The following is a 17,336-nucleotide window of genomic DNA, read 5'->3' on the forward strand; positions in this document are numbered from 1 at the left end:
TGAGAGTCGGGCTCCTCACTCTGTGGAGTCTGCTTGGGATTCTCTCACTTCCTTTCCCTCTGCCCACCCCCATCTCAAATAAATAAATAAATAAATAAATAAATAAATAAATAAATAAATAAATAAGTCTTAAAAGAAGACTATGGACTGTAGAGCATAGATGGCTTAGTATGGATCCTGGTTCTGCTGTTTGCTAGCTTTTTGACCTTGGATAAGATACATACCCTCTCTGTGCCCTCGTTATTTTATCTGTAAAATGGGAGTAATGATAGTATATATCCAAAGGCATTTAGTTGGGATTAAATGAATTAATGGAGTAAAATTGCAAATAGTAAATGCTCAGTAACACTATCAGCATTATTACTACTGTCATTAATATCTATGCTATTTCTGTAGCTTTTGAAGGCACTGCTATTCCATATGAAGGACATTATTAAAGATGTAGAACAATTTTGCAGTTTGGTGGGCAGGGCATTTAGTAAAAAGACAAGTTAAGTCACATGAACTTCCTAATGCCTGGAAACATCACTATATTACTGCATAATATAAATGTCCAAAAAGGTCATCCTTGTTTTTTTCCCCTTATTAATTCAAGATTTCCATCAAACGTAGTGAACAGAGGTTTAATTATTTAAGCACTAAACCTTACCTGGAAGGGATAAGTGAAGCTTGATTGGATCAATAAGCCATCATAAGAATCATGTCAGTAGGATGGTGACCAGAATATCACAATTGGCAAAAAGATTATCTCTCAATAAGGAAATTCTCTTTTCTATCAAGAACCAATAGGGCAACACAGGTGGCTTAGTGGTTTAGCACTGCCTTCGGTCCAGGGCATGATTCTGGAGATCCGGAATCGAGTCCCACGTCAGGCTCCCTGCATGGAGCCTACTTCTCCCTCTGCCTGTGTCTCTGCCTCTCTCTCTCTCTCTCTCTCTCTCTCTCTCTCTCTCTCTGTGTGTGTGTGTCTATGAATAAATAAATAAAATCTTAAAAAAAAGAACCAATAATTACAGAAATTAAGGCATTTATGGCAACTTTTTTCCCCTTGACTATACCATATTCAGTTCACCAATTTTTAAAGATTATTTATTTATTTTAGAGAGACAGAGAGAGTGTGGAGGGAGGGGCAGAGGGAGAGGGAGATGGCGAGAGAAATCCAAGCAGAAATTCCCACTGAGCTCAGCTCGGAGCATGGAGAGCTCTACGTGGGGCTTGATCTCATGATCCTGAGATCATGACCCGAGCTGAAACCAAGAGTCGGGTACTCAACTGACTGTACCACCCAGGTGCCCTTGTTTGTTTGTTTAATTAAGAACTGGAAAAAAATAAGAACTGGAGATTTGTGTAAGAAATAAAATTCAGCTCCATATTAAGATCAGTTTCGATCAGAAGAACAAAAAGGACATGGGCAAAGCAATTTCTCAAAGCTCACTCTGCTGAGTGTGTGGCTGAGCCTGGAACTCAAACCCACGTGTCCCCTCACTTTTTTTGCAGCAGGAAAGGAGGAGAAAGGAATGAAAGGGAAAATATCAATAGTTTTCGAGGCGTGGGCAGTATCACTTTCCTCTCCTACGCTCTGATATCCTTGCCTTTCAAATGTTGACTAGCTGAGTGTTTATGATATCTTCACTGTCCCATCCTCCAAATGTAGCCTAACACCTTGGAAATAATTTCCTGCCCTATGGAGAATGTGACTCAAGTGGCTTTACCCCGGTGGCTCTCTACCCTTAATCTAGACTGTGAAACATTCTCTTTCTTCCTCCCCATTTCAGAAACCCCCAACAAGAAATAATTAGACTAAATGAGACTAATTGGTGGAGTCTGTGCAATCAGCAATTGTTTGAAATTGTAAGACTATTCTTAACTCTCATTATCAAATCTATTTATATCTAAATGTCTCCCAAGTCTTGTGGTATTTCCATTTGTCAGTTTCCAAAAATCTGCTTAATTCCCAGCAGACTCCATGTAAAGACCCAAGTATAACAGCATATTTCCACTGACTCTCATTCCTTTCTGTCAAGATATGAATGGTCTTTAAAGGACCTGCGTGTTACAATGAGCCAGAAATCTCTTCATATCTGTTTTCCTTTGTTCTTTCTATCTTGTACCAAAAGAACAAAGAGCCACATTTTATGACTTTGTAAATTCATTTAAATTAGTTTCGGCAGGGGTGAATAATTTATTATAGCAATAAAAGGAAGAAAATGTGTAGTTGCCTTTCTTAAGTAAAGTAATTCAGCATTTCAAAGAATAGACCTATTTGTAGAGAAATTATGCATATGGCATAGGAATGGCTTTTGTCCTTGGAATAAAGCATTTGGATGTGTTTTGGATAAGAGCCAATGAAACCTGAAGAAATAAGATAGAAGATGAATTTCAAATATCTTTGGCATTTATAGTGTGGCAGGTTCCTGTTGATGTCTGCTGATATCAATTTTGAATTCTTAGATAAGAAATATTTTTGTACCCTCAGAAGGAAATAATAACGTGTTTTGTAAATTTTCCTGTAGTGTATATAATGTATTTAGATTATTAAAACACTTAAATTTAAGTGTGAAAAAGGGAGAGGATGTGTGCTTATTGAAGGACAATATCTTCAGTGGTATTAACATACATGGTATTCAAGAAACATAATTGTACAGAGTTTCAAACTTAAACTGAACATCTCCACTAGCCTTTTCTAGTGCCATGACCTAATTGTTAACTAATATTTGACAGAGCCAAAATTTGCCTCGAACTGCCTGACCACAGAAATGGAAGAAATGAAGTGAGTGTACGGGAATAGACTAATCAAAGTATAGGTAGATGAAGGTGAATCTAAAGCATAATTTACAGCTCGCTGTCATTGCCTGGAAATTAGAGGCTTCGCTTTTGTTCTCATATACTTTGTGTAGTCTCTTTACAACACCCTCCATTTATTTATTTATTAATTATTGAGATATAATTGATATATAACATATTAGTTTCCCGTGCACAACATACTGATTCAATATTTGTATATATTGTGAAAAGAACACTGAGAACACCAGCTAACATCCATCATCATGCATAATCACAAGTTTCTTGTGATGAGAACTTTTAAGATCTGCTGTCTTAACAGCTTGCAAATATTCAACACAGCATTATTAACTAGAGTCACCATGCTGTGCAGTACATCCTCAGGACTTATTCATTTTGTAACTGGAAGTTTGTACCATTTGACCACTTATCAGCCATTTCACCTACCCCTTATGCCTCCACCCTACCTCTGGCAGCCTCCAATCCGTTCGCCATCTCTGTGAGTTTGGGTTTTTGTTGGTGGTGTTGCTTTAACACCCTCTATTTGAATGAAAGAAATATTTCACCAACCAGTGACCACGGATTCCCCCTCAGGTGAAAATTAGTACAGTAGTGTTACCAGTACGTAACAGGTCAGAAAGATATTTCACGTGGCTCAGAGTAAGCGCTTTAATATTATATTTGATGTAGCTTCACAGATGGAAGAGGAATATGTAACATGAGAATTTGGTGTTTTCTTTTCTAGAAAAATACTATATGTAATTTTGGTAAGTGGTACCAAAAATGACAATCGAATCAATGAAAGGTTCATCTGATGTAATTAAAACTTGAGCTTTCTAGGAAATGATACAACAGATGTGGGTTGCCTGATATAGATCTTGGAATTTAGGACTGGAATAACGTAATACTTTGTTTCGTTTTCTCTTACAGATGACTTGTTTAAAGTTCACAAGCTTAAGCCAAATCTGAAGTGGCGACAGGCTTTTGACAGCTACTTAAAAACTCTGCCTCCGTACTACTTATTAGTATGTATTTAAGTGTATATATGCATTAACTGTATCAGTGATGAGTCTTGTCACCAGAAATGTCAGTGAACCAAAAACCTGACCCCTGAAATAAGCTTGATATTTTTATTGCTAAATATTTGTATTGCCATTGTCTTCTCGAATTATGTGTAAGTTATGTGTAAGAGCTTGGTGATGTCATGGCAGCACAAAAAAGAATTTTTTCTTTATTTTATTTCCTATAACTGCCATGGTTATTTTTATAAGAAACACATCTATCTATGTTTTTCTTCTTAAAAGTAACCTTATGAAATTGGAATTTGGGGATTTAAGAAAAACAGGTCTGGATTCATGTGTGATATCAACTTCCCTTTTTAACTCTAGAAATTTTCAATATGGAGTTACCCTCTGAAACACAATTCTGAAGGCAGTATATTGACATACTGTCTGTTAAATGTGTCCTAGACTCAGCCTCAAGCAGGGGTGCTGGTTGGGGAGGGGAATCTAAAATGGAGGAAAAGCTACCTGGCCTCATGTGGGTTTTTACAATTTGAGAAAGATCGTCATGATGATTTTGAAATGGTCGCATAATCGATCATCACGACGATCAAAATCATTTTGGAGGTGGATGTAGCAAACTTTTAAGCCAAGTTTCTAGAGGTGAAAAGGCGGAATCTTAAATGGTACTATTGGTGTCACTGGGAGGAGAAATTGGGGTGCGTTAGGATTCACCATGGCAGGAGTGGGGTGCACGCTAAAATGCAGTATGAAATGATTTTATGACTTGGGAATTAAGACTGATGCAATTGACCTGTTTGAATTTGCTGTTTCTTGCTCTTCTTATCCCACTCTCTTCTGATTTTGTTACTTTCTGCTCCTTACTCCTCTGCTATATTCATTGCCACTTTTTAATGTTCCATGTTTGGTTTTATGTGCAGCACCTTGACTTCTAAGAAATGAATCATGTCCCTTTGCCCCTTATAACTGAACGTTGAGTATTTTAAGATTTATTCTATTCTTACTGTTGTGTATTTTGTTTCCTTATAGCCATTAAAGAAAGCACTAAGGATGATGGGAGCTCCAAATCTGATATCAGATAATTTAGATTGTGGACTTAGTTACAGTGTTATCTCTTACCTTAAAAAACTCAGCCAACAGGTAGTATTGGTAAAAACAAACAAACAAAAATCCTTTGCCCTCAGAAGTGCATTTCCTTCTTCTTTAGTGTAATTGTAATTTTTTCCAATTAAATGTGTATTATTTCTCCACTTTATGGATTAGTAATAATGTGATACTCTCTGACTTCTAGCTTCACCATTAAACCGCAGTTAAGGGTCTGTCAGTGTCATTGGATGCTGTGCCATCTCTCCTTTCATTTGCCAGTCTGTGTTGTGCACAAGCTGGTTGATATCTTGTGGCCTGAGAGGGGCAGAGGCTTAGTAAAATTATTTAGCGGGTCACATTTTGTCTCTTCTCAACCTTGTGCCTCCGCAGGTCACATTGGGCTAGAGCATCCCCCCTTTCCTAGGTCAGCACACTGAGGCATGGTGTGATTCAACGTCTTGCCTGAAATTTGTTTTTAGGCAATACATATTCAGATGCTTTTGCTTGGAGACGGGGAGATGAGACCAGTGTTCTCACGCTGGAGGGGGATAGGCCCTAAGGGGACCTGAAGAGTGGAGCTCAACCTCCTCTCTTCTTGCCCTCCATCTGTTCCTTTATACCCCCACCTCATTTACCATTATTCACCTTGTCCCTGCCCCTCTATGAGTACCTCATCCTCCACTCACCCCTACTTATCATACTTCTCACCTCTACCTAGCCCATTCTCGCAGGATGGAAATGTTTGAGAACTACCGAGGTAGAGATTTACTGCCACACGAATGTGTTCATGTGATAGGACCAATTAATGCAGCCTTTTAACTTTCTTCTTCTGCACAAGGGTAGTTCCAGGTAGGGAGCAGTACTAGCATTTGCAGTGACTATCAGGCTTCAGGTTAGCTATGTTTGGAAGTTGGCCTATAGAAGACAGATAGTAGTAAGCAAAAGGGTGTCAGATTCCACTAAAGAACCAAAGTGACTCCACAACTGGGAACGCTGACACACCTTGCTAGGAGCTGGCACACGCAGAAGGATGGTCTAGGGCTTACCAGCTCCTGACTGGCCAGCATGCTCATAAATGCCAAAGAAATTGCTCATAAATGCAAACCTTAGACTTCTGGTCTACCAAGTGTCCCCATGATCCCCATTTCCTCTCTGCTGATAGATTTTTGTTGTTGTTAATGTTTTGTTTTGGTTATTGATTGATTGATTGACCTGTTGATTTATATCTATTTTTTATTTGATGTCTACTGTAGGCCTTTAAGGCTGTGTCAGCAGGGTATGGCCACAAGGAAGAATAGTGAGCAGAGTGGAAATTCATGCAAGTTCTGGGACCTTCTGGGACACGTTGCTTATGTGGTTTTCCAAATGAAATTTTGAGACCACTTCTGGAAACAGACCCTTCATTTGCTCTTATCCCTTATTTCAGGACTTATTTTTTTTTTTTGAGAAAGATAATAAACGCGTTTAATTCCAATCATAGTGAGAGTTTAGTGCATATTTCTGACCTAACCATAAGAAACTCAGAATTCTTTTGGGCTTACTGGGCATTGGTGGAATTCCTTCTTTTAGAGAAAAAGAAAAGATTATTACTAATTTATAATCGCTCCAATTACTAATTTAATTACTAATTTAATAACTATGTTGCCAGTGTTCCTTGATCCATCTCAGATGTGTGTCAATCATAAAATATGCCCTATATATTCCTACAATACCCTGTCAAGCAATCTTTATCAATGTGGTTTAATAGTGCCTGTTAAGAAAAATTTTTGCAAGTTAGCTAGAAACTTACTGAGTACATATTACACATTATTTACGTGGTAATGTTTGTTAAATTGAGCATTACTTTTTTGGGGGTGGTCCGATATAAGAAAACAACTGTTTAAGTTTTTACAGATGTAATGCCAAATCTATGTAATCTGAAATTTGGCACTCGTTTACATTTAGAAATCCAGAGTCCTAAACCTTTCTGTCTGGGTCTGAAATAAATATGTTGACTTAGACTAGATTTTAAAGCAACAAAATATGCTTTTAAATGTCTATGAATGGAATTCTTATCCACTATTTCCATTCTCTCCGTGATTTGATCATAATTTTGACACTAGATGAGAAAAAAAATGTACCAAGTTATTGACCTTTCTAGCCACCCCCTCCCTGTTTGCTGTGATAGCTCAGAGAAGCACAGGGCAATGTTTAATTATCAGTTTTTCTGTAATTTACAATTGAAAAAATTATTCTGTGGGGTTCTTAAAGTATTACCTTTCTTAATTAGTGAAAACAACAGTGATGCTATAGGCCTTTTCTTAACATACTATGTAATTTCATTTTAGACCAAACTAGAGTCAGAACGGATACTAGCATCTGTGGGGAAGAAACCTCCCCAGGAAATTGGAATCAGAGTGAAAAACCATTCTGGAGGTGGCGTGTCCTTGACTCACAGTAAAAATTTTAGAAAACTCTTGAAAGAAATCATAGGGGAAACTGCACCAAGACTGGCAGAATTGAATACCAAAGAATTTGCTGGCTTCCAAGTAGGGCTCTTAAACAAGGTAAACTGCCAGAAATAGTTCTTATTTGTTTGAACTTGTCTGATGCATTTATGTCGTATTACTTCAGTTTTGAAATAATCACGATCCTGTTTTGGACTTTGTGGTTATTGATGTGGACCAGTCTAGGAATTGTCCTGCAAGTAGCTGCCACTGTGGAATTAAATGTACAAGATACATTTGGTGGGGAGTAGGGTGGGGGGTAATGTCTGTGAAGGATAAAGGGGAGAGAGGACAGGAGTAGGCAGGGAGAGCCTTCAGGCCATACTGCTGATCTAGCACCTGTGAGAGGACAGAACAAGGCAGAGGATTGCTATGAAGAGGCTCGGGCAGCAGTGCAGCTGTGAGACAGTCTTGGCCAGGCCCGCGGGGACCTCTGGCCCCACAATTTCCCGTAGAGGAGGTCCACTTGGGGCAGAACTGGCCAGGCCAGTTGACATACTTGGAAAAGGGTATTCTCAGTGGTTTGAATACTTTGGGGGGGGGCGTATGAGAATTCAGAACAAATTTGCCACTGGAAGAGTTCTACTCTAGTTAAGCATTGAATATCCCTCTCTTCACTATGATTTTCAGAGAGTTAAGAATTACACTTCTATCTGAAAAGCCTCAGGAAGAACTGAAATTATTTGTTCCCTTTCAAATAGGATTTGAAACCCCAGACGTACAGAAATGCTTATGACATTCCACGTAGAGGTCTCTTAGACCAGTTGACCAGAATGAGATCCAATCTGCTGAAGACACACAAGTTTATTGTGGGACAAGATGAAGGTAAATGAACAAAGAAGTAGTTTTTGTTGATTAGGAAAATGTCAAGCCCTGATTTACATGGAGGTGTTACTGCCTAATGGGTAGGCTATTCAGTCATATTTTAAGGCTTAGGATGGCCATTTTCATTGAACCCCTACACTCCTCAGGCACAAGTTGGTTGTTCTCGGGTTTTAGGGGAGGTGTGCATTAATCTGCAAGCGTAAGACACCATCCATGCTTCAACTCCTGTAAGCCTCAGAACAGTCCCATGAGAGAGGTACTGTTTTTATGCCCATGTTACGGATCTGGGAATGGAGAGTGAACATTTTTTTCTTAGTTTTTATTTTAATTACAGTCTAGTTAATGAACAGTGTAATATTAGTTTCAAGTGTGCAATTTAGTGATTCCACACTTCCATACATCATGCAGTGCTTATCCCAAAAAGTGCCCTCCTTAATTCTCATCACCTGTTGCACCCATCCACCCTCCCCCCTCCCATTTGGGAACCCTCAGTTTGTTCTCTGTGGTTAAGAATCTGTTTCTTTTTTAATTTACTTAAATTTTTAAAAACATTTTTAAAGATTTTATTTGAGAGAGAAAGAGAGAGCACAAGCAGGGGGAAGAGGCAAAGGGAGAGGGTGATGCAGACTTCTTGCTGAGCTAGGAGTCTGACATGGAGCTTGATCCCAGGATCCCGAGATCATGACTTGAGCAGAAGGCAGACGCTTAACCGACTGAGCCACCCAGGCGCCTGTTTCTTGATCTCTCTCTCTCTCTCTCTCTCTCTCTCTCTCTCATCTTAATGGCTAGTCATGAGTTGGAAAGTGGCAGGACCTAGGTGGAAATTGTACAACACAGTCTGCCATGATGAATTCAATCCAGAATTCCTCATTTACATGAAAAGAATTAACCTGATAGCATCTAGGATAATTGGTGATGTTGTACAATTCCCCCTTACTCCCTTTTGTTCATTTTAAAAGGAGTCATTTGTCTATTGAAATGAGCAAATCTTAGCCTGGCCAACCTCCTGAAATTATACACCAAGTTTATGGCAAGGAGGAAGCTTCTCTAGGAAGAGAGCCTGTAGATTTAATCACATTCTCTAAGAACATAAAGCCTACTACTAACCAAGGTCCTCTGGATGATAAGACAGAACCATGGAGCCTAGGCTCTTTGAAATGCAGAACAAACATGGTGCTTCAATTGGGTGGTACCCTAGGGGATGTCAGCCCATTTTCAAACCTCATTTGAAGTGGAAGGGAGTTGCCGTTGGCCTAGTGATTTGAGCTTGTAGGCATTACTGATGGTGCACTGAGTAATGAGTGGGATGTTGAGAGACGCTTTTAGATTTTAGAATTTGAGATTTTAGACTATTGGATGCCAAGGTCCACATTGTTAAAGCCAAGTATGATCATGTCCTCTTAAAAAGACAGACACTGCAGCTGTGTAGCATCTGTTTCTTTCCCTATGATTTTATAGATTCCCTTCATAGCGTTCCAGTCGCACAAATGGGTAACTATCAGGAATATCTGAAGACATTGGCTTCTCCTCTTCGGGAGATTGATCCAGATCAACCAAAAAGACTGCATACTTTTGGCAATCCGTTCAAACAAGATAAGAAGGTAAGATGTATATTTCTGGGTCTACCTAAATTGTGATATTCTTGCCATAATTCCTTTCTTCTGGGCAAGATGAATATAAATCAGAGCTTCTCCTTCTGTTTGTTTAAAAGATAAAATAGGACTCTGGGGGTCTTTGTGAATGGAAAGTGGGAGCCTCCTAATACGAAGGTGTGTTGCTTGAGGAAAATAATAACTGGCCTTTCTTGAGTACCAAGTGGGAGCTGGTGTTTTAAATTATCACATTTAATGTTCACATCTGCCCTTTAATAAGAAGAAACCAGGGTTCACAGTGGTCAAGTGACATGCCCTGAGTAACATGGCTGACAAGAGCCAGGATTTGAATCTACATCTTTCCAGCTCCAGAGTCTGTATCCATTCCCACCTCTACACACTGATTCATTTACTATTGAGATTACCATTTATTTCCTGTTTCTGTGACTCAGATTTCTAGTACTTCCTCTAGACTGTGATGAAGCATTCCTCATGAAATAGGGAGTACTAGGTGATGTTGCTATATTTGGATTGTCCTACTAGAGATCTAAATGTGATATGCATGTGTGTGTGTGTGTGTGTGTGTGTGTGTGACCAGGAGAGAGAGGGAGAGAGAGAGAGAGAGATATGCTGACTTGATCATGTAAGGATGAGGACACATGGGGATTATATCTGCACACATGGAGAAGACCATTGGTATTAAAGTGCAGACCATACAGTAATCTCTTTTGTAACAAAACTAGACTGGGAGGTATCCCACTTCACCCCCATCTTCAATTAACTGGAGCTTTTCTTAATTTTTCTGTGCCTTGGTCTCCTCATTTGTAGCTATGGGGATATTTATTATGTTTAACTAACAGAGCCCTGTGGAATAGTGAGTGGATGCATGTATACCATTTTGAACATGATCAGACATGTAGTAATGCTCAGTGAATGTGGTTTCCCCTTGCCTACTGTTTTGCTTTGGAAAATGCCTTGGAAATGTCGTTTATCATGGTTTTATGAAAATATTTCCATATTCTTGGGTTATCCTTGAATGAGAACAGCTTTTAGCTTACTGTCTACACTACTGGCTCTCATCCTTTACTTCTGAGAGTGAAAAGCCCCCGCAGTAGACATATTTGAATCTCTGTGAGGTTGCTGTTGGGGGAATGACATTTCCACAATTTACATGCAGCATTCTGTACAGTGATAATCAGTATTTCCTAATGATGCATTTAAAGCACAAAAGCACAGCAGAAGGGAATGATTTCCCTTACCCAACTGGGTTGGCTCAGAATGGTTTGTCCTTCCTCAGAAAGGTCACTGTGGGTTTATTCCCATTTTGGTTGATGCAAGTTGCTCATTCCTCAAGTTTTCTGAGTAATCATGATTGTACTGTGTTTGACCTTGGCAGCCCATTCTATTGGACCAAAGTAGCACTTTCTAAGGACAGAGCCTATGTGGGGCATGACAAATCTCTGGCCTGTGATAAAGATCTGTGTTGGTGATGTGATGCATGATTGTGTGTATGTGCATGTATGCACATTGCATGCACACAGCATTCTCTCTAATGGACCTCGTTCACTGATGTTTTCTAGGGAATGATGATTGATGAAGCAGATGAGTTCGTAGCAGGGCCACAAAACAAAGTGAAGCGTCCAGGAGAAGCCAGCAGTCATCTGTCATCTAAAAGAAGGCGGAGTATGTCCCTGCTGTTGGCGAAACCACAAACACCACCTACTGTAACTAACCATGTGGGCGGAAAGGGACCACCCTCAGCCTCGTGGCTGCCATCTTATCCAAACCTCATAAAACCCACCCTTGTCCATACAGGTATAGAGTAGTAGTTGTGATTTCCTTATGGCTCCTAGAGGACTAAGACTCTTAAGCAACTTTAGTTTCCTTTGTACTCATTTCTTTTGTTTTTGCTCCTTGGTTGTTGAGTAAACCGTTATACCATCGATGTGGTAGGTATGGAGGACCAGGTGGAGAACAGAGGCCCTAGTTGAGGGGGAGGAGCCAGACTGACATTGTCACCAGCCTGAGATGGAGAAATGGGTAAAGGACCTTATTGCCCCATGAGTCACAACGAGGAAGCAGGTTCCTGAAGTTGCAGGGGTGAATGGGCTCAACAGGAGCATCAATGCGGCTGTGCTGGCTCTGTGTCCTCTGTTCCTCTTCCTTCTCTCACTCAGTGTGGTTGGGCTCAGCCTCTACCTTCCACTGACGCGGGCATTATCAGGGTCTCCAGTATCTGCTGCATGTTGCCATTGCCCCTCTGTGTCTTTTGACACAGCCATTTCCTCCCTCCTCCTTGGAAACTTCCTCGGGTTCCCAAAGACTACTTGGTTTTATTTGCTCTTTAATGGTGACCCATCTTCATCCTCTTCTTGTCCTCTCTCCCTTTCTCCCCCACCTGTAAATAGTGTAGGAACTCAAAGCTCTATTCTGGACCCTTTCCCCTCCCTGGGTCATTCCATCCAGTCTTGGGCTTTCCAGGAGATTTATGTGTCAACAACTCGGATATTTACACCTCTACATTACAACTTGCTCCAAACTCCAGACTTAAATTTAACGATGGGCATGGTCTCTCCACTGAAGTGTCTGGTAGATAGACAAAACTCAGCTGGTTTCTTATGGGTCATTGGAACACCTCACCTCTACCCTCTCCATGGCTGTGCTTATAGCACAGTGGAGGTCGTTCAATCTTAAGTAATGCCATCGGGCAGTGTGTTGGTAAAGCTGTGACAGCTGGCTATCTGAGGGTGTGGGGGTTGGCAGGGTGAAGCCCTGGATTATAGTGTTTGCAGATTTCCACAGTGTAAATAATGCCAGCATTATTGATGTCAGGCCATCAACATGAGGTCACTGAGGCAGATTGGGAAGAGTAGGGCACGGTCCACCCTCACGAGCAGTTGGGCACCGATCCCTGCCCAGCCCTGGCACTGCTGTTTCCCCAGGGGTTCAGATGAAAACCTTTGGAGTCAACATGATTTCTCTTAATTCTTCTCTCACTTCCATCCTTTAGCAATTCCAGGCAATTTGACACCCAGAATTCCTGTAGTGCCCATTTGTCCCCATCCCTCTAGTCTCTGCTGCCACCATGTGGCTGGAAGCTACTATATAGTAGCTTCTCATCTGATTTCCTGGCTTCCCTTTCTTGACCCTGTCTAGCCGCTTCACTGCCCTGCAGCCAGAGTGACCATGTCCACACAGAAACCAGATCATGTCACGTCCATCCTGGAACCCATCATCACCCCCTGCCCTCTGTGCACTCAGGAGAGAGTCTGAGCTCCTGACGCTGGTCTACATGCCCTGCGGGACCTGGCCCTGCCATCCTCTCCTGCCATCACCTGTCCTCTCCTTGTCATTCTTGATGCCTCTCTCTCTGTCCTTTGCCCCCCGGCCCTAGCTTGTCCCATCCTAGGGGTCCTGCATGGCCCTCATGGCCACTAGAACTTCTCTGCATGTGCACAGGCTGGCTCTGTCTCCTGCTCCTGGCTCTGACCACACGCTGGTAGAGGCTTCCCCTCTTGCTCTCTGCCACATCCCTGCTTACTTCTTTCCTGACACAAAGTCAAAATGGGTTATTCCCTTTGCCCATTTTACACATACCATCTGACTTCCCCATGAGGATGTAAGTTCCATAAGTGTAGGGATCGTTTCTGTCTGTCTCCTTCACTGCTGATCCCCTGGTGTTGGCTCAGTGCCTGGCCCCGAGGAGGCTGAGCATATGAAGTACAGGTATCAGACTTGAGGTGAAAGGACACAGACTTCTCTGTCACAGAAAGTAATGATGAGAATCGTATGCAGACAGAGATTTCTGGTAATGGAGTACATATAGAGCCTTGGGACCTAATGGCCACCTGTTTTCCTCAGAGATTTTGAGGTAGGGAGGAGGCAGGTTGAAGGGGGCCCACGGAGTCTAGTGCCAAGCTCAGTGAAGAATCCCATTTTATATGCCAATTACATACACTATGACATCAAGTGAGACTTGCTGCTATTCAACTTGTAACAGGCAGCCACTGAACCATGGATGCCAGGTATCTGAGAATGCTTATTAGTTGTACTGTCTGACTTGGTTTCCATATGTATTTCAAATGCCATGGAGAGAAGAAATGGTTTTGTGGTATTATCTTCATGAGCTCAATTGGAGGGGATCTCAGACTCCACCTGTACATCTTCTCACTCTTGGAAACAAATAATTTCCTCCAAACTGAGGAGCACCAGGATCTACGTGTAGGGTTGATATAACGCATCTACCTCACAGCTCAACTTCTTAATTTGGTTTCCAGATGTTACTGTCATTCCTGAGGTCCATGAGGAGAAGATGGAAAATGGTCAGATCTCCCCCGATGGCTTCTTGTCAAAATCTGCTCCACCAGAGCTTATGAATATGGCGGGAGATGGCATTCCCCACAACCAAATGGATTCTCTGTCAGATGACTTCACTAGCCTAAGGAAAGATGGCCTGATTCCCAAACCTGGCACTAACACACTTCTAGGAGGAAGCAAAAAGTGCAGTGTCTCTGTTGAGGATCAAAAAGTCTCAGTGACATCTCCTCTGGGAACTGTACCGAACACATTGCAAATCACTCCTGCCATGGCGCAAGGAATCAATGCTGATATAAAACATCAGTTAATGAAGGAAGTTCGAAAGTTTGGAAGAAGTAAGTAGTGAAAGAACATGCATCAATAATGTCATGGAAGGTCCGCATTCTATGATTCAGGATAGATTGATGCTATCTCTTGAGGTACATTTTTGGGAGGTATTGGGTTTTTGCATAATTTAAAGTGATTCCTCTTCCTTTAACTAAAAGGACCCAATAGACTTTTCTCTCTTGCCTCCCCTTAGGTGTCATACTAGTTTCCTTTTGCTGCTGTAACAAGTTTCCACAAACTACAGGGCTCAAGACTCTATTCCCCTTGCAGTTGTGGAAGTCAGAATCCTAAAATTATTTTCAGCGGACTAAAAGGAAGGCACTGGCAGGCCAGCGTTTCTTCTGGAGACTCTAGGGAGAAGTTGTCTTCTTGCCCTTTCCTGTTTCTCAGGCTGCCTGCACTCTTTAGCTCCTGGCCCCTTCCTCCATCTTCGAGCCAGTAGCGTTAGCACCTTCTCTCCTATTTAGCCTCTTCCTTATATCTTTTCTCTCTGATGCCAACTCTACTGCCTCCCTTTTATTCAGATATTTGTGATTACACTGATGCATCAACATGGATAATCCCCTATCTCAAGATCCATCACTTAATCACATCTGCAGAGTCAAATCCCTTTTGCCATATATGGTAACATATTCGAAGGTTCTGGGAAATAAGATGGGGACAGCTTTAGGGGCTGTTCTCAGCCTACTACATCTGTGCAGTGTTTATAAGAGTTTCCTTAGTAGCTAATGGGTGGATGTTTTGATTTGAGGGTTTAAAATACAAAATATATCTGACTTGCCACCCATGAAGAATGATTTCTAAGGGTACATAAGGATTGAATTTTATTTTTCATTTATTTTTTTAATACTGAAGTTGTTGTTTTTATATATCTTTAGAGTATGAAAGGATTTTCATTTTGCTTGAAGAAGTGCAAGGGCCTCTTTCAGTCAAGAAACAATTTGTTGAATTTACCATCAAAGAAGCTGCAAGGTGGGTGTAAAAAAGAGACCTCTTTTTTTTTTTTTTTTTTTTTGAGGCAGGACAGGGGTAGGAATAAGCCCTACCTTGCTTTTCTCCAACCCCGGCCCTCACTCATAGTTAAGGCTGTCTCCAGAGGCATTTAGATTGATATAATCTGAGTCCACCTCCTTCATTCCAAGTCTACGGAATCTTCTAGGCTCACCACAGTGTGAGGTGGGCTTTAAGCGTATTTGGTTAATACACTTTCTCTTTATTTTTAGGTTTAAAAGACGAGTCTTAATTCAGTATCTTGAGAAGGTCCTAGAAAAAATAGACTCCCACCACCACCACCTCAACAACGTTAATCACATCAACAGCAGATCATCATGTTAATGCAAAGACCAAGGAGGATAAAAAAGGGCAAGTTTTCTGTACTGTAGGATGGACGGGGATGTTGTTAAATCTTCCTAGACTGTTTAGCCAAGGGAATTGCCTTTCTGAAGCTAAGGAAAAGCCATGGAGCTTTTTATTTTTTTATTTTATTTTTTTTTTATTTTATGAGTCTCCGGAAGTCAAAGCTGGCTTTTGCCCTAAGAGTTTCCCTTGAAAGTATTAATTTGTTGTTTTGTTGTTTCTTTTCCCAGTTGGGGAAGGTGATGTTCTTAATTCAGCAGGTTCAATTCAGTAAACACTGTTACCCCCTACTAGATATGATAAGGGTTTCCTCACATGAGCTTTGTTCTGCGCATTTCCAGAGTGACTAGGGGTCACCTGTAAGTGGAGCACTGCTTGGTGCTCTCACTACGTCATTTAGAAAGAGTAAGTGTTCAGAATACAGCTGGTAACCTTCTGTGCCGAACAGAGTTTTCAACAGTTCCTAGTTGTGCCTTTTAAACCATGCAATATTCAGGACAGTTTGAATCAAAGAGTAAGAAAGCTGCTATGTGGGTAACTTATTTCTCTGTGGGAGGGGGCAGGGAGAGTCATGAACGATCTACCTCCAACTCTCTTCTATTTTGTCTAGAGACATTACAAAGTGCACCTGAGGCAACCCCAACCCTGATATTTGTTCTTGCATGTGACGACAGAAAGTCTTCAGGTGGACTTGTACATTCTGTGCTTTGAAAGCACAAAAAGAAAAAAAAATAATGTATATATTTCCTTTAATGTTTATACAAAGGTTTATATGGAGCAGTATTGTTATGTCTGTACTAATTTGCGAAAATTTAAGTGTACAAAGAGATTTTGAGTTTGCATATATAAAATAAATCATTTTATTGATTTTCACAAGCTTGTTAACACTAGAAAAATTTCTGGTTTTACCTTTCTTGTGATCTGTTGTTCCTTTCTGAAAACAGAGTGCACATTGTCAGTAAAGATGTTAACACAAGGATTTAAACTTCAAAATGTCACTCACAGAGCCCAGTAAAGTTGGGGAAAATGGCAGAGCAGGGTACTTTGGGGGGGGGGTCAACCCCTCCCCAGAAACACTGAAAATACTGAAAAAAACCTGTCAGAATGAAGGACCCCTCAAGATAGAGATTTACAGCAACCAAGCGAACACTGAATCAGGAGAAAAGCCATTGAAACCTGATAAGAGAGTTCTGTGGCATTTGAATAGATTCTTGTCCACCTCCCAGTCTTGAGGATGTCAGCTTGCATTCTAAGTATGGGTTCCTAGTTCTGGAGGCAGGAGAGTGGATCTTAGTCCCAAGGAATTGTTTGTCTGTTTGAACCTGTCTGGGGGCCTCCCAGAGGACAGACACGGGGGAGCAATTGCTTCTGTTTGGCCCAACTCCTGGGAGGAGACACTGGGGGATGAGAAACCTTGGGTAATACGGGCTTTGACATGCTCCAGTGTGGACCTGAGTATCTAGAAAACCATGTGCATGTCCATGGCAGGGCTCAGAGTCGGAAAAGACCTGAGAAGACCATAAGTATTCACCTCTGGTTGGGTT

The 17,336-nt window shown here is 41.1% G+C and overlaps 1 protein-coding gene across 8 annotated transcripts in view; it reads left to right on the plus strand.

Annotated features, from left to right (window-relative positions):
- LOC129517701 (integrator complex subunit 6-like) overlaps nucleotides 1-16,777 on the plus strand; it is a 56,051-nt gene extending 39,274 nt beyond the window's left edge. For 3 of the 8 annotated variants that reach the window (XM_055337676.1, XM_055337675.1, XM_055337674.1), the window contains 9 exons: nucleotides 3,712-3,806; nucleotides 4,833-4,943; nucleotides 7,217-7,435; nucleotides 8,077-8,200; nucleotides 9,659-9,801; nucleotides 11,373-11,607; nucleotides 14,070-14,444; nucleotides 15,315-15,408; nucleotides 15,660-16,777. In XM_055337676.1, coding sequence (XP_055193651.1) covers nucleotides 3,712-3,806; nucleotides 4,833-4,943; nucleotides 7,217-7,435; nucleotides 8,077-8,200; nucleotides 9,659-9,801; nucleotides 11,373-11,607; nucleotides 14,070-14,444; nucleotides 15,315-15,408; nucleotides 15,660-15,771 — 1,508 coding nt within the window. In that variant the 3' untranslated portion in view covers nucleotides 15,772-16,777. Of the gene's footprint in view, nucleotides 1-3,711; nucleotides 3,807-4,832; nucleotides 5,739-6,142; nucleotides 7,436-8,076; nucleotides 8,201-9,658; nucleotides 9,802-11,372; nucleotides 11,608-14,069; nucleotides 14,445-15,314; nucleotides 15,409-15,659 lie in introns of those variants that run through there. The other 5 variants (XM_055337678.1, XM_055337677.1, XM_055337679.1 and 2 more) reach the window with 5 other exon arrangements.
- Nucleotides 16,778-17,336: the final 559 nt, after the last annotated feature.

The sequence above is a fragment of the Nyctereutes procyonoides genome, unplaced genomic scaffold, assembly GCF_905146905.1.
Source record: "Nyctereutes procyonoides isolate TBG_1078 unplaced genomic scaffold, NYPRO_anot_genome, whole genome shotgun sequence".
NCBI lineage: Eukaryota > Metazoa > Chordata > Mammalia > Carnivora > Canidae > Nyctereutes > Nyctereutes procyonoides.